The sequence below is a fragment of the Sinohyriopsis cumingii genome, chromosome 5 (assembly GCF_028554795.1).
Source record: "Sinohyriopsis cumingii isolate HCF-2022 chromosome 5, ASM2855479v2, whole genome shotgun sequence".
Classification (NCBI taxonomy): Eukaryota; Metazoa; Mollusca; class Bivalvia; order Unionida; family Unionidae; genus Sinohyriopsis; species Sinohyriopsis cumingii.
The window spans coordinates 14,328,074-14,350,138 of NC_142965.1; the positions used below are offsets into that span (position 1 = coordinate 14,328,074).

Here is a 22,065-nt window from a genome sequence, read left to right on the forward strand (position 1 = left end):
CCTTTTCTTTCATTGTACAATACAGACCATCTTGAAATATACATTGTTTTGGAGGCTTTCACATGAATCTTTTGCAATCCATACGTCTCTATCAATGTACATAGTTCACTTCAGTGAATTGTTAACATTTTTTCTCTTGAAACGTCCACTAGTACGAACAAGCCTAAAATAACTGTTTGTATATCAATCCACTCCATCTGAGATTAAATTTCGTCTGAATCATTTTGTGTATTTCAGGAATATGTCGTCATTTGCTCAGGACTATATCATTATTGGATGATAATAACATTACTGTATTGTACGGTCACGGACCAACATAGCTTTTTAAATAACACCTTTTCAGTCCTAACAGGTTGCTTCCTTGTTTCAATACCCGCATAATGGATATTACCTCACAACGGTCGCATTGTTATAACTAAGGAAAGCGTATTACTCTTTTTAGTAGATTCATACAAAAAGCTACATGTTTTGTTTCGAGTCTGCGCAAAGGGACAATGTAATTCGACGACGAGTTTAATATATTTTGACGATCCATCGATACAGACAGGAACAAAACACGAATAAGGTACTTTATAACATTAATTTCTTTCATGCTTTCCAAGTAGTTTTATCTTGAATGGGTGAAGCATATCACTCGAATATCATATGTTCATCTTTTAAAATTTTAACAGGTCATATAAATATTGTCATGTACATTTTGGGTTTATAACATTGGTATCGCTCAGCAATACTTTGTGACATCTTGGTCATAAGACGCCTTAATAAATGCCTATGCAAACGTTTGCAACACTCGAAAACAAGAGCTTACCAAAGCGTCTGGTAAAGCTGCTCTTTGGCTAACAATTTGGTCAGCGTAGGTAATGGAAACTTAGCTGACATAAGTGCAACAGCGTAGGTAATGGAAACTTAGCTGACATAAGTGCAAAAGATCTACATATTTGTGTATGGTTTGCTACCAGCCACAACAATAGTTTTGAACGTTAACTGTTTTTTTATATGTTTAAATGAAAATCTTGTAAATCGTAACAATGTAGTACTCAGTAAGTGCTTAGAAGGGACAACTTTTACGTCAATGTATTCTACCACCACTATAAGTACAGTACAAAATTGTATTACATTCATCACTTATGAACATGTAGTATAAATAGAACTTAATGTATGGATGGTAAAATGAAACATAAAAAAGCAGCAACACCAATCAATAAAACTCATGTATACATATATTTTTTCAGACCCTCGATCACCATATATCTCGAAGTAGCTTTATAGCCAGCAAGAAAGAAGCTAAATTTATACTGTATATGAACTAAGTGCAAGGAACTTGCAATTAAAATAAACCTTTGTGACATACACTGATATGTATATATTTACAAACCAAGATAAGTAGGATTTAATGTATTGATGACGTCACTTAAAAACTTATATTTGAAAACATATAAAGACATTCCCCTGAATCAACCGCAGTATCAAGCCTGGTGCAAGGCAGTAAACTAATTATTTATATACAGTAAACTAATTATTTATATACGACATAAATATATGTAAGTACTTGTGTTTGGTTGTGCTACATCCCTAGCATGAAATTACCCGTGTAAAATGTTCATGGTTTCGATGTTAACGCAATGTAATATTTCATATCTGATAGCAATCGCAGTCGCAGAGTACAATCTACCATGGATGTGCGATTTTCAAACATGCACTATTTAATAGCAAGTGTATAGTTTAAAATGTTACCATACACTGCAAATCCATATTGACGATTCGTTGAATAAATCAAATTAAATTAAAAAAAGGTTTTTTTAAAAGTTCATATTCCACGAAAGAGAGCTGTTACAGAAGAAAGTATCACAAAATTAAGGCGGGTAGTATGACTGCTTATAGCTTCATTCAGCTCCAAATCCGGGGCCCCAAGTGGCCGAGTGGTCTAAAGCGTTCACCGTTCCTGATCACTGCCATCTCACCTCTGTCTGCGTGGGTTCGAGTCCAAGGCTCGGCTAGCGTGGGTACGTGGGAAAGCCTGCCAGTAGCTTCTCGTGGATCGGTGGTTCTTCCCTGGGTTTTCCAGGGTTCTTCCTCCACCAATTATACTGGCCGCCATGTATAGCCTATCTTGTGCTGAAGAATAGCGTTAAACCCTTGAATAATAACAAAAAAAAGCTCCAAATCCATGTTGAAACTATGTTGACAATCGCGTTGTTTGTACTAATCAACGCTTAAAACAATTGTCTTACAACCGAAATCTGCTCATAAAGTGCAATCAGAGTTTTTCGGTTAATATGTGGCCTACCATATTTTCTTAGAAAAGAAATAGTGTTGCTTACACCTGGGACTACTGACTTGGATTTTGCTACGGTCTTTTGTGCTGATGTTTGGTAGAATGTATTCTAAGTCGGGTCCCTGTAGTCTCTTGGCTTACAGTGATCATTGTAATCAAGTGCTATTTGAGTTAATTATATGTGGACTGTGTACAGTGGCAAATGTTGCATAGACCCTTTTCTGCTGTTTATTTACATCGCCATAGAGCATATATAATAAAAACAATGGAATGCATCCCAGCTACAATATTACGGTCATACAAGTATGATAACCACCCTATATGCTTTTCTTTTCTTCACTCTCTTGTATATTTGTTTATTATTCTTAGGTCGAGAGCTTTTGAGTTATGTAATGTTATAAAATCATTTCAGTTGACAATTCCTTTCATTTCATACATAACCACATTTAAACAGTTCTTTCACACACCATCCATGGTACTTATCAAATTAACAAATTTATCCTAAGAAAACAGACATAGATAAAGAACTAATCCTCGGGCGTAAGTGTTCGTTTGACGAAAGCCCATTAGATATTATTAAGAGATTAGTTTGCACCGTTTACCCCATTTTATAAACGAAACTGAGATCTAAATTCACTGTTATATTTTGGGGGGCTTGAACTATACCCTGTGAAAATAATGTATACGCGTTTGGTGATACTGGGACTATTCAGTTGTGTGCATGATCATAGGCAAAGGTACTAGTGCACAAAAGGCCGCAGTGACCAATATACAGTATTGCCCAAACTGACAAGAACGTAGATATACAGAACATTGAAGTGAGCAATCGAATCCCTTTATGAGATACTATTAAGGTTACATGATTTTCAAAAATTCTGAAAAGAAGTAAAGGTAAAAAATATATTTAGTAAATAGCATGAATTTTTTCAGCAGGATGTAAGTATATTATATATATATATATATATATATATATATATATATATATATATATATATATATATATATATATATATATATTCAGTGTGTAACTCGCTTTCATCAGCGGGTTATCTGTTTATTCTTTAAAGTCGACATCTTTAAAATAAAATTATCTGATTTTTATAGTTGTATTTTGATGAACAGCACGGATGGATTGCTACATGAAGTTGACATATGAATCAAACTGTCACAAATAGACCTGTGCATTGTATACTGTCGCTGTTCTTTCTGTAGTACTGCTACCATACACAGAAAGCACATCGAAAATTATATAGAGGCAATTTCCTTTTGAAAACTGTTGTAGATAATCAGAGTTTTGGTCACTGAAGTCAGCTAGAGCAAAGTGATATTGATGTTCATTCTCCGGACTGGTCTAGTCTGTCAGTTGTGCAAGCATGTATCACCTGTAATAAGCCAAATGTGAGTGGAAACCTTACTCATTATCTCCTTGATCCTTTTTCTTCGAAACTTTCACAAACGGATCAAATGCTTATATATATATACATATATATATATATATATATATATATATATATATATATATATATATATATATATATATATATATGCATACATACGTGTATGTATGTATGTATGTATGTATGTATGTATGTATGTATGTATGTATGTATTGTTACGTGTTTAGGCCCTTACTAAACGTAACAAGAAAAAAATGAAGACAACAAGTTTTGTAAACTTTAACAAATAATTTATTTCCTTAGAAAAACAAGCTAAAAATGAGAAAAAAACCCCAACCGTTCAACGAATCAAATCAAAAAATAATCCAAGAATAATCAAGGAATTAAAAATAAAAGTCCTAGTAATAAAAAGTCCTAATGAAACTAAGTTCGAATCCCGATGCAATCCAAAATGTAAGGTGATGACGCATGCTGTGTTCAGCGTCTTACTGCTGTGTTAACAGTTCCTTGTTGAATCACACGAAATAATAGTCCAGTGTTTGAATTCTGTGTAAATTTCGATAATTGTCCATGTAGAACACTAGTATTTCCAGCAGAAACAAACATGTAATCCAAATAAATTGAAAACAAGAAAATAATTAGCCCCAAAACTGGTCACAACAGGAAAGACTTTAACTTCTCAAGTGTTAAGGCACTAATGACTATTCTTTCTCAAACATCAATATTAATTCTAGCTACAACGCAAAACAGATGCCTGGATATGGGTCAATCCTCTGGAAAAACGTAATTGATACGTGCTATTCGTAACGTACTCCAAGTATTGCCTCGATTTCACTCTATGAATCTTACCCTGAGAAAAAATGAAACAAAATATTAAAAAAATGTTTACCACAACTTTTACTGGTTCTGAATCAAACCCACAACCTCCCGCATCCGGGGCGGACGCTCTAACCACTAGGCTACCGGAGCGGTTAATATCTAAATAGCAATATATGATATGACGTTATTAAGAAGAAGCGAATAAACTCATGGTTTCTTATTGAATACAAAAATTCCTAGCATTCATTTTTTCACACTAGGTTTCATTTCATATATTTATATACCAAGAATATTTTCCCAGTGTGATCTAATTCCTTCCTTTTATGCAAAATACTGATTCACATAAGAGGGCATTTAGTATGTTTGCATCACATATTTGTAGCTATCTCTATCCATACATCCTTTGATGTAAATTTATTAGTTTTCTGTACTTCCTTATTTGTCCTTTTACCTAGCAGCAAGGTTGTCGGAGTAAGGGGTCCTCAAAAAGTGATATTTGACCGTGCAAGTGACAAAAGGACGACTCCTACTGAAATGAATTTATTTCCCGGTATATTGTTATTGGCTGTTACACATACAGGTATGAAAACACTAAACCGCGACCAGGAAATACATTCTTTTCAGTAGAATCTGTCCCACTGTGCTAGAACAGTGCCAAGAAAAAATTGGGAATAAAACGCTGAATGGGCCTACCCACCCCAATGCTGGTACACATACAAATTAATTAGACGAACTATAATATTAATACATACGGATGGAAAGAATCAATGCAAAAAAGGCTCCAAATGGGGAAGACCAAGCTTTGTGGCTAGCAGTGTAGTATTGTTGGATACATGCCGATAGTGTGAGAATGGGTGGTGGTCCAGTTTCTTGTGATTTATGTCACTTTGTCGTACATGGAAATATATATTCCACTGTGTAGCTCAAATGGTGGTGGGGAAAATTGATGGAAACTTTGATGTGATGCGAATCCTCCGAACTGCATGCAGGCAATACGTTTCCAGCATACAAATCGTATTAAAGATCACACTGCACAACTTCGTATAAAGTCATGTTAAAAATATCTTTAACGTTTCAAAGGGAACTGTAGTGCTTTCGTCCCATATTAACAGATGACGAATGTACTTTCTTCATATGCAGGCCGAATACATACTGTAATTACCATCCTCCTGGTGAAACTTTCGTGGTCGCTGCAGGAACTTAAACGTTCATTGATCTAATCAGTAAGCGTCACAGAGGTTTTCGAAATATGTGTACTCGCTCTGATATATCCTTAATTAGAAAATCGAACTCTGCCACGTCGATAACAAGCCTATTACACAGACGTTTGCAATCCGCTGTTTTCCTGGTGGTAACTTTACCTATGATTCTCCGCTCTAGGTTTCCAGCGGCCAAATTTTCGTTTCATTAAGCATTCGGCGATGGCTCGGGAAAACAGGCATGTCGCTGTGGTTTATGTTATGATCGCTTTCGTTACGATTAAAGTTGTTAGTATGCGCACATGAGCACAAACCGTTAAAAAATGAGCGGAACCCATCCACATGCAGTTGTATGGCTCTCATCGTCACGACGTTTATTTAAGTTTCTTGTAAACCATGCAGACATAACATGGTGAGCATTATAGATAAACGCAAAACTGTTAATGCAGCGAAATTATGTTAAGACAACGGCGACCCCGTTGGTGTCCACGGGTAAAGACCTGTTAATTGACAAATTGATACGCGCACTTGTGGGATGACCAAAACACTCAAAGAATGGTCGGCATTCACCGCGTCCAAGAAACCTGGCAGGGTAGCAGTATTGAATGTCGACGGAGACAACTCGGTATTTCAAAGTCCTCATGTCTATATGCCATGCAGGATCGCTGTATATATTTGAGAAAACACCTTGAAGATGACATCCTTTTGCTTTTTCGCCGTGCAAAATACAAGGCCATATATACTTTTGTAAATGAATATCCGGATAGACCTTTTGATCTCCGATGAGTATTTCAACGCTGTTGATACCCGTTTATTGTGACATTCATCGATGCGTTAACAATCTTAGCTGGAAAGCAAAATGTGAACAAAGTTGTCCTCCGTCTCGCCGCTGCTAAGAATCTAAGCTATGGAAAGCCGTAGGTACCCGGCGGTGATTAAAATATTTCCCTATATTTTTATATGGGCAACAATTAGCGGCTCCGACAACAATTAGTGGCTCTTAAAATCACGGTGATTACAATCTTTCTCAATATTTTGATATGGACTACAATTAGCGGCTCCTTCTACAATTAGTGGCTCCTAAAACACTTTTTTAATCTACGGCTCCGTTAATAAAAATCACAATTAACGGCTCAATAAACATCTGAAGCTCAGTCTACGAACTACAATCACCGGCTCCTTCAACAGTAACGCCGCTGATAAATTTCATCTCTGTCTTTACTACCAAACGAGATTTCAACTCAAAAACGAGATCTACTAACTATAATCACCGGCTCCTTTAACAGTAACGCCGCTGATAATTTTGATTTCCGGCTGTACTACCGAACGAAAGTTAAACTCATAAACAAGATTTTAATCACGTGCTTTTATATACGGAATACCACTATCTTATCCGCATCAATGTGTTCTATCTTGGCAGAGTGAGCATTTTAGCGAGTTATATATAGCTTAGAAGAGCAAAGGTCAGTCATCCAATATTATTCGTTGCAAGGTATATTTCCAATTAACTAAGAATATAAACTAATTTGTTGGCGCGGGTATGTTAAGAAGAAAAAATATGGTTAAAACAACAAGTTGGCATGTATCTGTATAACACAAGACCTCAAAATTAAGTATCTCAGGGAAGTGTGGGGTAGGGGTTATCGCGTAGTTTGGATTGATATTGAAATTCGTCTAATGAACTGGCGACTAAACAGCTTTTTAATTAAATGGTGCAGTCTTTGATGGTTCTTGCCTCTTTATATTTAACTAGTTGTTAACTAGCATAGGGTAATAGGTATATTATAATCAGCCCCATGGGCACTACTTTCCGTCGCCTCTGGTTCAGTAGTTTTTGTACGTAAGTAAAAGCGTACAACACCATCCCCATGTTCAGTTTAAGAAATGTCACGAATTGCTGAACTTTCGCCTTAAACACCTAATATAGTTTTAACACTTAATCCATATATGCTTGGGCAAGTCTGTTTTACACAACAGGAATGATGTAGTTCATGGTGTTCTGTAAGCTTTGGATACTTCTGTACATGCCCATTATGTAATGATATAAGGACACATTTCTTTACCCAAGTTTTGAGGGGTGGGTGGGCAAATATTATAATTAGACATTAAACACTTTGGATGCGGACGACATGGTGTTTATCCACTGTGCAAGTACCATGCACCCACCCCTTCTCTTTTTCGGCAATGGGAAATGAGCATTGGTTTCTTTATGAACTGGTTAAATGACAGTAATGATTCTTTATTTTTTAGTTCAATATACAGGATTAACTTCCACGCGTGATATTTACTTTTCATGTGAAACGATTACGCTAATGAATGAGCTGCCTCTGTATTTAAACGATAAAATGTTGTGATCACTTTAGAATTAGTTGTCAGGCAAACTTATATTTACTCCATGAATAAAATAAGTTTGCTAAAATATTTTCACAAGGACAGAAACAAAGAAGATCAGGACAAAGAAATTTCATGTGAAGTGGATGGTTAAAATGTTGGCTTGAATTTATTTACTTAGATTGCAGTTATTTTAAAGAATATCTGAAATTGGCAGAGGTTAGAAATTAAACCAGTGTATTTGTAGTTAGTAGATGCACTTTGCGCATGAGAGGACAGATCTGATGAAATATGGAGGGAAAGACCTAAAGATTTTTCTCAATCATCTGGAGTTAACAGCAAAAATGAGGGCATACAGGCAGTCGCCAGATCGATCTCCAGCAGCAAAATATATACACATTAAGCAGCGAAATAAGTAGCATCAACCAATATTTGTGAAAAATGTAAATCCTTTTAGGAATTAATGTTGTATATTATTTCCTTTCTTATATCTATGGAATAAAGCGCATGCATTTCATCAAATCTTTGGAAAAGATTACAGTATTGGGACGTGTAAAAAGTAAGGTGAGACAAGTGAATTTTATGAAACTCTTTGTCTTGGACGAGTATGTGGAAACAATATTTGATCAGCCCTGATACCCTATTTACTTTCGTAGTTAACACTGTTTTTGCAAATGTAGTAACAAAATGTAAGGGTTGACTTTTCAGTTCTTAAATTTAGTTCTTCATAAATTTCAAAATCATTGCAGTTAAAGTATTACTCCATCTTCCAACTTAAGCTTGGTAATCTCCAGTTCATTTGCTTTCTTTCTTGAGAAAATTACATGGCGTCTGGTCTTTGGGATATTCGAACGCCACACTTAAGCAAAAAGCTCCTTTAGTTCAGTCTGACCCACGTGATGAGCATAGTATTACACAGGACTTATAAATAGATGTTTACGTACGTGGTGACAATTAGTAATAATAATCTTAATAAGACTTAAACTGGCGCCTACATTGTAGTTTCACAGTGACTGATGAGACATCGATGTTTCGAGAATTATGTGGCTTCCCATTGGTTGCGTGAGGTTATGCTAATAATATTCACTATGCTTAATTCAACGTAAAATCAATAGTGTATGTTGTCACGTGAGGTATATTGCGAAGTACTGTCGCAACAAATGGCATATAAAAGGAGAAAGTTAATCACTCAGTTTCATTCCTAATTTTGGAGTTATTCACATCATTGTGTTCCTGTTTTAAGTCTACAGACGTATTTTATGTTGTACTTAGATACTTTTAGACAGGAAAAACATTTGTTTGGACTGTTCAGTGTAAATAGAAAGAGCTCATTATTTGGACTTAAATATTTATCTGGAACTGTTATCGAAGGAATTCAGTACAACGCAATCTTGACAACGACACAGTTCTTAGAGGACCAGTACATTTCCGGTATTGAAATTTATGAGGAACATTTCTTACATTTAGGACTTTAATAGACCATTATAAGGACTTGCTTGGATTCACTTCATAATACTTTAAGTTCCTTTCATATTTTTCATTTATAACTTTGATAATCAAACTGTTAAGTTTTATAAAACTTGTTGGTTTTGCTTCTTTTCTGTTACTTAAGTTTGTAATCATTGAGTCGTAACAGAAACTTGGGAGCTAATCGGGGATACGAATTTCAGAGAAATTGAAATTGTTTTTAAATTTAAATTATCTTAGTCCCTAATCTTTCTAACTTTATATAGTGAAACCAACAAGCTTTTATGATGTAAACTAAAGTGGAGAATTGTACTTTAAATCCTAGCCAGGAAACAATTAGAGTCTTTGAAAGAAGACGAATTGCTCCAACGTTCCAGACAATATGATTTTCCAGGTGCAAAGCCATATTTGTTAAAACAAGAAATAAAAAACACTTTGGTTCAATATTTGGTAGAGAAGAATATTTTGGACAAAAGTGCTTTGATTCTGGCTCAAACCTGCAAGTTAAGGAATTGAAATTAAAATTCAAGAACAAAATAAAGTTAAGAAAGCTTGAGCTTGAAAAAGAGGAAAGAGAGAAACAAATGCAAATTCAAAAAGATGTGAAAGAAGTGGAGATGAAATTAGAAATGCAAAAGGAAGAAAGAGAAATAAAAATACAAATGCAGAAAAAAGAAACAGAGACAAATGCAGGAAAAAGAAAGGGAGATGCAAATGCAGGAAAATGAGAGAGACATATACAAAAATAAGAGTTACAAATGAAACTGCAATTACAGAAAGAAGAGTAGTACCCAAACCTGTACTGATACTCACAATACAAGGGACAACAAATCTCACATTTCTCCTACGGCCGATTTAGGATTTGAAACCAATCCTTTGAGCCACATGTTCACCGTCATAGTTTAACACCAAACTTAAGATCAGAGATTCAACATTTTGACTACAAATTTAACTTGAACCCCACCCGTGGTCCTAGAAAACTTGAAACAATGTCATATCAAGTCATAGCTGTATGAAATCAGTAGGAAGGTGATTCATTTTCTCAGAAATGGAGAGTATTATAATCATTATGTCTTAATCCGCTGACAGACTAGACAAAACCACGGCATAGATGGAACCTGACACGTACTCGCTATTTGCATTACTAGTCATATGATTACACAAATCTCACACTACATCAGAAATCCAATAGTCGCATGATATCAACAAGCTTCTATCTAATGTTGTAAAAAAATTAAAATATATTAAATGAAAGTCAGAGAGTTTCTGTAAAAACCAGAAAGAACATGTTTATGTTGAGAAAACGACCAGAAACATGTCGCTGTCACTGTAATCTGGACAGTCAGATTCATCAAGCAAAGAGCACATGTCAACAAGGTAGTCACGTGATACAACATAAACCTAGGTAGTTATTTTTTGAATAAATATATACAGAATTCTGTGTTCTTTCATTTTAGTTTCTTTATTACGAACAGTTTACAACTTTCATTTAATATTTTATTTGTTTCTACAACATCTGAAATGGGTTATTACTGACATCATGTGACAACTAGACCTATGATGTCATGAATATGTGGGTTCTGAGATTTGTGTACTCATGCGACTAGCAATGCAAATGGTGAGTACCAGGTCAAATTTCATCAACGCCATAGTTTCATCTTATCTTTCAGCAGATTGAAGACATAATTATTCTAATACTTGCATTTTCTGGAAAATAAATAATTTTCATATCAGTTTCACGCAGGTATGACTCGGGGTAACAGCGTTAAGTTTGCTAGGCTATCTGGTAAGCGGCTACGCTTTGCAGACAACATGTTGGTGTCTTGTGATGCTAGACTGGTTTTCAAACCTTTCATGTCAGATAAAATATCAATATCAAGCTGACTCTGAAACAACCAGTCTTCTAATCTAATCCAGTGAGTGGTCAGATTGACTCAACAACTATAATTATGGTAAGCACCCAAATGATCCATACTGCAACCTCCGAATATTCTGGGCAGAACTCAATAAATTTAATTCACAATCAGTTACAACTCAATTACGCAATTGTTTCTGTCATCAAGCAGTGGCAGAAAACTCCGTGTTTTTCCTGACTTTCATCAATATTTGCAAACTTCAAGGCATTTTCATGGTCAGAAAAGAAATTATCATTTCTTCCGACTTTTTCCTGATTTCACAGTAGCATGGGAGCCCTGTGTACTTGTTCAGTTGTATATGTATCGGTAATGAAGTCAATATTAACATTCTGGCATATTGAAGATCATGATGCAGTGACAACATCAAGTGTCACTGGAAAGTCTCATTATATATGACCGTGTGACATTGTGTTAATTTGTTCTGATAAAAAAAACTTGGCTGATGTAGATTCTACTTGCGCCTGTGTCAATAGCTGATGAACTTTTATTCCCCGTTAAGTCAACCTTTATTATTAAACGACAATTACATTGGCTTACACTAATGAATGCCTTTAGATCTGACATTATAAGTCTTTAATCATGCTTGATTATCTTGGTTTTTCTGTATGACAAATTACATTTTATTATATGGCAATCATGTAGGGAGAACTGTGTGCAAGAGTAAAAAAACTTTTTCTTGCATCTCACTCTCTCAGCTCCTCTCTCCGAATTGTATTTATTGTTACCTTAACATAATGTCATTATTCAGAAGACCATAGTTATTATCATTGTACAAGATTATATGTGTTTACTTTTGATTTCTGATACTCTTGTTATATGCTAGTGATGTGATTGGATAATTAGGTTTATTCTTAAGTACATGTTGTAATAAGGAAATATTGTATATGTCTTGGTAGTAAAGATAATAATTGTCTGGATAATAATTATCATTCAATTTAATTTGTTCTGTTACATCTGATGATACAGTTTTGTAATCACTTCTGGCAAAACAATAAAGTTTCTAGCAGTATCAAAGTCATCTGCTGCATCTGGTATCTGATAAGTCTCTGTTGCTTCTTGTATAATCCTAAGAAAATCAAATCTGGATCAAGTTCTATATAATTATTTTGACACAATTCCTTCAAGTCCTAAATTTCCTCCTCTGTAACTGGTGCTTAACAGTTCTCTGCTTCTGAAAAAAAAAATGTATTAAGATTAAATAATTTGTATTGATGTACAGTTAAACCAGCATTAACAGCCACATTCACCACGAATCTATTCCATCCCTGACTTAAAGCAGCATTTTTTTAATGCTTCTTGTAACTGATTTGTATAAATAATTTATACCTGTCTTAAGAGACCATGTTCTTTAAAGTGTTTGCAATAACAGCTTACGACAGGTTGAAATGCGTTGTTTGGTTACAATATAAAAATAATAAATGCACCAAAGCCTCTGTAAATTACCATGTACTGTGTCAAAGTAGATTCCCTTCATTTTTAATTCAACATTTTAGAAAAAAAACTGTAATTTTAGTACATGAAATAATATTGACACCAGGAGGGGCATATACACAAATTCTACAAGTCCATTCAAACAAGTTATCTAGTCTCTTATTTCACAGAGAACACCAGCAGTTATCTTTGTCAGAAGAAAGTGTAGTTTCTGAAACCAACAGAAGTTAAAATGACCTGGATCATTTTATTCATCAGACTGTTTGGGAGCTTGCTGACCAAGTGTGCAGGCTACATAAAACAGTACGAGCGTATCATGCAAAAATGAAAACAATTCAAAAGATGTTGGCACTTTTGTTTTTGCAGCATAAATCAGTATTTAACACTTGCAATGGCAGTCAACAGAATAATAGGTTCTGTTATTTCTAAAAGCCCATATTTTAAATAGAGACATGGATATCAACGCGTCCTTCCTTCACAAACTGTTGGTTAGGTATTTGAAAAATGACAATAGATCATTCGGAAAAGAGTTAAGCCCATTTGCTGCAAATTTTGTACAATTCTTGCCTGTTATTTCTGGAATGCTGAAATGAATATCCAGAATGCCATTAACTACATCCTCCGTTTTTTGTTGATGTATACTATGACTGTTCCACAGTAATACCACGTCTCTTAGATGTTTCTGAATGAGCATTAGATATACAGACTGCAGACACAGTCTGGAATAATGATACAGAGTACATGTATTTTGACGTCTATAATCAGTTGATGACTTCTCTGGAACACTCAAATGTGATCACAGAAGAAACGTTTTTAAGAAAGTGTAACTTTAGAGAAACAAAGATTTTTTTTTAAGACAGAAAAAGGCATCTCTATTTTGTGTTTGTGTGGTTTGGCATATTTTCATTTCGTGCATGTGTGCATACATGTAACAAATAAAGCAGGTGTTTTAATCTGGCAATTTTAAGAAACTTGCCAAATTAACTTGAACAACTTTTATCATCCTGTTCAGTGGTAAAAGAACATACATGCATAGAATAATTAACTTTTGTATTACATCCAATCTAACCATATTGATGATATTTTAACTTGTAAGCATTCCACAAAATGTATTCTTTCATTACATGTTATGCTTGACATAGCTCACAAGACATTAGATACATAAATGGTTTTTAAAAAATCAGACATGAAACAACAATACTGACCCAAATGTATATGTGACGGTGACTCAAATGTATATGTGATGGTGACCCAAATGTATATGTGACGGTAACCCAAATGTGTATGTGATGGTGACCCAAATGTATATGTGATGGTGACCTAAATGTATATGTGATGGTGACCCAAATGTATATGTGATGGTGACCCAAATGTATATGTGATGATGACCTAAATGTATATGTGATGGTGACCCAAATGTATATGTGATGGTGACCCAAATGTATATGTGATGGTGACCCAAATGTATATGTGATGATGACCATCACATATACATTTGAAATGTGTTACTTGCTCTGACGTTCTTATATAAAGGACACTGTGCCATTCCCTTTCTTGCTTTAAATAATTCGCGTCAGCTATACTATAACATCTCTTATTTCAAAACAAGGCATAATTGACTCCTTATCAGACAGGCAAAATGTGGCATTTGATAGGTGTTCAGCCACCGGAAAAAAAGCAAAAGTTGAATAAGAATGATGAGGAATAATTCGAACCCGCGACCTCCCGCATCCGACGCGGACGCTCTAACCACTAGGCCACTGGAGCGGTCTTGCCCATGCTAGTTAAATATAAAGAGGCAAAAATCATCAACTACTGCACCATTTGGTCAGAAAGCTGTTTACTGGCCAGTTCATTTGAGGAATTTCAATTTAAATCCAACTTGCGCGATAAGCTCCAACCCACCCCACCCTTCCATGAGATACGTAATTTCGAAGTCTTTTCTGTATTATACAGATACATCATGACTTGTTGGCGATTGGTTATTGTCTTGATGATGATTTAACATTTCAACATGCAATCCAACGCGGCAACGTCACTGAATCTAGTGAAGCCTTCTCTCACACGCCTTCCCACTTCGTTAACGTTTCACTTAGATGTTCCTTTAAACCTTTGCCAAGTACTGAGTCAGTTAAATGTTCATTGCCACACGCGGAAAAACAATTAATTATAGCAGTTCTCATTGGGTCTAATGCATCGCAATTTAGTTCATTCATAACGTATATTCCATATAAAACTGCGCTGACCGGATATGCATTGTTGTAGTTGACACTGCCGTTACCCTTCAACAACAAAGGCGGTGAACGATACGTAAATGTGATAACAGCCTAATAACTCCTGCGTCCTTCACGTATTGGCTGATGCTAGTAATAAATGTAGCCCTAAGAAATAATCTACTACTTGTGTGAATCAGCACAAAAATACCACTAGCCCGAGAGTCGTTAGTCCGAGAATTATACATTCTACGTGGTGTCTGTTATTCAATGTCCAACGTTAAAAACACATAGGCAGTTCCGTAAATAATGTTGCAGCTCTGAAAATTCTTTTGGACTTCTAACTTGGTGAGCTGACTTGTCATGAGGAATTTGTCTTTCGAGACCAGGTACATGCTGAGCATATACTCGATTTCTCCTAGTCGCTGTAATTCTTTATCAATCACACATGACCTTTCCACGTAAGACATCATGTCAAGATTTCTGATTTATTCAAGCACAGCATGATTGATCTCAATCTAAAATACGTTTTGTTTTTATTCCATTACTTCAAATTTGTTAGTTCGTATTTTTTATATCATTAAAGAAATAGGTAATGGAGATATAAACCCCAAGTCTGGTTGATGAACCATTGTTATTTTCCCAGATGCGGCTAAAATCACCCTAGCCTTATCTAAAAGTTTGCCTTCCTTAAATAAAAATGCTTGATTTGGTTTAGCCTTGAACAGTAGGAAAACAGGAGGTTGTTTAGTATGCATGTGATTAGAGTAAGGGGACTCAGACTACTTAGTTGTATACACTTAACCAGAAATATATTGAAGGCATTGTTTATTCTCTCACTTTACCTTGTCATTGTCATGACATATTCGGCTCTCAATTTCGCGAAGTTTAACAAAAATGCAAACGTTCGTATTAACATAGGAAACGTTTGTCTGCCACATATGCGACTTGTATTATTATTACATTAAATATTGATTTGTCTGCTTGGGACCGTATTGAATCGGGGACGATATCCCTTTTCCTGGTAATCAGTCTCTCTCCCTCCTCTCTCGCTATCTCTCTCGCTGGCACACACACACACATCAGTGTTATTTACTCAAAGACATTTTGTCTTTTATTTCAGAAGCTAATTCGCCTAAATATGTTTTCATCCGGATTATAGAGGAATATGATATAATTCACTCGGTTATAGAAGAATCTAGCCGGGCGTAAAAGAGGTCCCACTTCAACTGTCAATTAACATTTTCATGGTATACCAGGCCTCAGTCTTGTTACGTTAAAGCAGATATCAGATGTTGGATTCACAGTGTACACGAAAGAAGAAAATAAATGCACTTTAGTTTGAAACAATGCATGCGTTGATTGTTCTGCTTTGTGTTGTGCTTAATACAACGTTCATTTGTGGACAGAATATTAAAGATGCGAAGGACGACTATAATACAGATACTGCTAATATGAATGTTACGATGCCAAAATCTTCCATGTGTAAAATGGAAGTTCAACATTTCACTGGGATTTATTTGGAGCACTGGATAGGAGTACTAAAGCCAAACTTTGCACATTACAATTTGGTATTCCCAAATACTACATTCATCACTGCACTTTCGACGACCATTAGGCCACTACAATGGGTTTGGACCTATCACCCGCCAAATAGTGTTAACCCGTATCTCTACTGGCCAGTTGATTTTCCGACATTATCGTTTGGTCTTCTCTGCGCAAAGTGCCTCGAGAAGGACGTTTTCGTCCGTATCAATGTTACGCCACCAGATTGTACGATTGCGTTAGGACATCAGAACACGTCCTTGGCTATTGCTGCTGCTTTAAATGAGGTCACACAAAAATATCTCGTTCGATTCCATCAAAGTTATAATTACAGTCACTGGTGTTATCTTTCTGAAATACCAGGTGTCAGGAATACTATTGCCTATCAGTTTGCACTGTACTTCAATTTCCCAGTAGATTTCTTCCGATACAAATGCTGTAATTCTTCATTTAATTACTTTAATGAAAAAGTCGAGGTTTCTTGTCCTGAAATGATGCGACAAAAGTGGAGTGAAAGCACACTCGGACCTTATATAATTGGACTGGTACTTCTTTGCTACTGCCCATTAATACTTTGTAGCTGGGGTGACACAATGGAGGCAACTGGACGAAATATTCCTGCAGAAAAACAGTATGAGGACTTAGACGACTCGGATAAAAGACAATGGGTATACCTTGATGGACATTCTCCCATTTCATTGACAAACCTGTTTTGCGGCATGTGTGACTTGGGTTGGAAACATCCAGTAGCCGTTTCCCGTTTAAGAAGAGGGATTTTTGTATTATTTAGTCCCATTATAATATTTTTGCAATTTCTTCTGTACAGCACGTATCAAGGCGATATCACATTGGATTTGATTGATCACGGAGTTCCTATGGGCTTTCTGAGTATGTTGGGTGGAATGGAGAAAAGCAAAAGGCTCTTTGTTCCTATGCTTGGAGGACCTTACTGTTTATTATTCGTGTACTACATTACAGGTTTCATCTTTCTCCTGACTCCCCGGAGTCTTGGAAATATTATTCAGAGAGGATCCCTTGATTCTAAATATGCAGGATTGTCTCCCCTTATATTAAGCACAGACCTGATTGAGCAAATATCGATGGTGTCGGTTAACCAGTACCATGGTTACAAGAGGTTATCAATGTTACTTTTGGCTCGTTTCTATCTTATTATGATGCCTGGGTTCTGGGTAGAGGCAGTCCATATAGTCTGGAGTAGGATTAAGTGTCACCTTGATCTCCTAAAGAAATACTTGCCTCAGCCAATATTTATCATATTTGCCTGCATTATGGTTCCATTACATGTAATCTTTGGATCACTAGAAACGTGTTTTTCTTTGATATATTATTCCATTCCCTTAATCTGGTTTTTGCTTGTGTTGATCATAGGGTTCGTCTCTAGTGCAACGGAATTTATTCAAACTCGGACCCATATGAATATGCCCCTCTCTTGCGGCCTTGTCTTGAGAACTACCATGTATACTATAATTGCGCCATTTTTATTGTATTTTGTGTATGGATGTCTTGCAATATATCTCGCAAGCTTCTCAATTGTCGGAGAAATAATCGTTTTTCTTTTCTATTCACTTGTTTTGTTTCCATCCTCATCATTTGGTTATTTGTTTTTTGGAGGAGCTCTCTTGTATTATATTTGGAAGCTTCTAAAAGGCATTGGGGATGTTTATTGCGAGTTGCTGTCCGACTTGTTTGAAATCTGCTCCAATCGTGACCATGATCACAACATGTCTAAGCTACACAACTCAACGGTGATGATTATTGCGCCCCCTGGTGTAAAAATAACTACCTTGCGGGTCAATGACACAACTATAAATCTGACAGAGGAGCAAACGAATATGATGCACAACTCGGCAACCGCCAATGTCACTACGTACATTCACTACCATAAACACATTCCAGGAATTTCTCGACGTCTCTTTATGTATATCGTCCGAAAGTCCAAGCCTGTTCACATAACCGTTTTCCAAGCAATCTTTAGAATTGGACTGATAGTTCTGCTCGTAGTTGGCACCGTGAAACTATCTATGAACTCGCAAGGAATGTCTTCAGAGATCAGTGAGGTCATGCACGTGCTTTTCATTGTAGTGATTGGGGCTCTTCCACGTGTTCTGGAGATAACACTATCCCACAGTGATAAGGCCGTTCACAGGGAGGTTCATTTACGTATGTTGGAGATGCTGATGCATGAGTTCGATCAAAGTAAAATGGAGTTAAACGAGTCTTGCTGTTAAAAAGAATATCTGCCTCCGCTGAAAAATTCATCTTCACTGTAACATAATCTGCGACAAAATTCAGAAACACGTCATCAAGATATCCTCTTGCCAGTTAATGGCCACCTATAAAATTTCACAAATTCTACGAGTAAATTCAACTGGATTAAGGCTCAAGTGTAATCAGTATATTCAGCATCTATCAATAATATTTATCGAAGACATGATCGAGCACCGACGACCATATTGGAATACGCCTGATATATGTTACGAAAGACATAAAGAAATGACCTATGTAAATGCTAGAAATTGTGTACGCGGGACGATTATGTGGTATGATATTGAGTCATGCTGATATTCGAAGACAAACAGTAAAGCAAACGATTAGTATATCATACATTTAAGTCGACCGAGATTCGCGTGGACCACACCTAAACAGACTTGTATATATCAACACTAAACAAAATAATTCAAAGAAGACGAAACATGCAAAGTGTTAATATTATTTAAAGAATGTTCGTAATAGGACTCACCATATCCAGTCAAACTGTTTTATTCGCAGATGACGTTGTTTAAGGATCGTTAACGTTTTAGTTTACACAGCTTAAAGAGGATCTGCTCTTCACAATGTTATTGTTTATGTTTCCGTAACAAGCTTCTAAGCTTCTTATTTGAATTAGTGTCTGCAAATGCTCATTCTGTTTCCTATATTTAGAGAAGATATTCTAACAACTGTCTGTCACAGAATAATATGTACTGACTTTATATTAAGTAATGGGAAAGAGCGTATTTTTATTAGCATTGTGAATACATTAAATATCATAGAAGATGTATATGAAGACTGGGGTTTTAAATGTATATTTCCCGGTTATCTATAGTGCTTGATAGATGTAAGATTGCTTGGTAACAGTCGTACATTTGCTTACATACCTGACTTTGTCATGAATTTCCTTAGATTAGTTACCTGTCTGATGCATGTCAAAGAGCACTATCATCAACAACACACCTTTCGAAACTGAAGTCATATCTAGATCGGAAATAGTGTGTATTTCTTGTTTTGCTTGGAAGGTATACTAATTTTGCCCCAAAAATGAAACATTACTATTTTGGGAATGGTATTATTTGTGATCGCCTTTGGCCATAAAACACGTTCTGTATCTGGGAAATACTTTTACCATACTATATTGTCTATGAATATTGTCAATGAATATTGTAAATGAATATTATCAATGAAAATTGTCAATGAATATTGTCAATGAATTTTGAATGAATATTGTCAATGAATATTGTCAATGAATTTTGTCCATGAATATTGTCAATGAATATTGTCAAAGAATATTAAAAGAATATTGTCAATGAATATTTTCTATGAAAGCAAAATTTTGATTTTAGGTCACCTACAACTACTACTTTTCCCAGCTACAATAGAAACTTATATGTGGCTTGAGATTAAATATTGCATGTTAGAGAATGATGGTAGCTGATTGGACGAAAATATTTACCAGAATTTAAAACTCAATTCTTTTCCATGAATGAATTGTACGCAACGGTGTACTTGAACCTGAGATGATTTTCATTTGCTGGCACATGTACTCATTGATGTAAATGGGGAGATCTCGATTTGATAACATGTCAGATATAAAATAGTTTTTCTCTTCCATATTTAAAAAGTTCATAAGTGTATTAATAAAATATAAGTTTGGTGGAGGCGCATTCATGCCTTATAATAGCGAACAATCAAGAACATAAAAATGCACTTAATGAGTAATTACCTGTATGCTAAAAAACATATCTTACCTGTCTCGATATTGTCTAAGACGAATTGAGCGTTCCAGATAATTTGTAAAATGATATACTTTTCAACAGTTTGATGATCATATCAGAATTACCCCAAACTATTAAACATTTCATTAAGAGGGGAAATCTATTTTATATTATGTAACCTATATTTTCCAAAAGTATACTGCCAAAAACTCTGCTTCTTGATTGTGGAGCGTAGAAACTTTAAACATTGTCTTATTATTCGTGTCAACGAGATGTCAGATATGGTAGCTGCTATACTTGTATTGATCTATATACATCAGCTTATTATATTGATATTGCTAATGTACCACGAATTGTGTCCGCCATAGCTAGTAGAGAGCGAGTCTTGCATTTTAGTTTAGACTATATGCCGAGAAAGAAGTCAATCATAAGTATGTATAAAGTAATTCCTGCATTGTATTGTTGACTTTATTTGTGAAAGTTATGTCTTTTAATTTAGAGGAAGTTATAATCTCCCCTATCTGTAGGTGGCATATAAATAAACTGTCTAATCTTAATATACACAACTATTATTCACATTTCAATATTAATTGAATGTTGTTTTTAGATGGAGTCTTGCACAATAAAATTCGCACTCTTCTTGATTCAGCCCAAGAATTTATGCTAATGAAGTAACATCACATTGAAGATTTATATTGTTTGTTTCTCTCACTCTCTCCCTCCCTTCCTCCCCTCCCCCCCCCCCCTCTCTCTCTCGTTTCACTTAGATGAGCATTTGAGACATGAATTTGTTTGGAAGGGTTATACTGTGAGTATTGATTGACGCCAATCTATTACCAATTACAAGGATATGGGATAAAGATGATTCTTAAATTAATAAAGTAAAGTGTCGTACTTACTGACGCGACACCGGGGCCTTGTCAGAACATAATGCGAACAAGCACCTTTCTAGTCGCATGTCCAACACACTGACCATCAATTCAGTTACCCGGTTTCTACAGAGACAATAGACTGGAGGAGGAGGACAAATAAGAAAATATAGAACTTATTTCAACCGTAACTTGTCATCCGCACATTTTCCGTGCGACTTTCCGACACTTTCACTTCGTATCAATGGTGGAACGAAGGAAACCACACACACCCATCCCGTACTTAATATTCTATGTAAAAGTTAGCATAACTGCTCTGTAGCAAAAATAACACTGTCTACGAAATTAAAACCTGAGCGACTAAAATTAAATCATAATTGGAGTTTAGATTTAAGAATCAAGGACAATCTACATACTAATTGGGTTTCACTAGTAAAGTCACATCCTCTCGTATTTAATCATCTGTCCAATATGTATAATATACAAAAAGCAGTATATTTCATTTATTCCATGACTCATCTTTCCCTCTGTCTCATAATTATAACATTGATATTCACAGAGAGAGAGAGAGAGAGAGAGAGAGAGAGAGAGAAGGGGGCGAGGGAGGGACA

At 35.6% G+C, this 22,065-nt stretch overlaps 1 protein-coding gene across 1 annotated transcript; it reads left to right on the plus strand.

Annotated features, from left to right (window-relative positions):
• Positions 1 to 315: 315 nt before the first annotated feature.
• Positions 316 to 21,265, plus strand: LOC149798668 (uncharacterized). The gene is made up of 2 exons (XM_089957512.1): positions 316 to 565; positions 16,172 to 21,265. Exon 2 carries the CDS (start codon positions 16,398 to 16,400, stop codon positions 18,840 to 18,842), a length of 2,445 nt encoding a protein of 814 aa, XP_089813638.1. The 5' UTR covers positions 316 to 565; positions 16,172 to 16,397; the 3' UTR covers positions 18,843 to 21,265.
• The last annotated feature ends 800 nt before the right edge of the window (positions 21,266 to 22,065 follow it).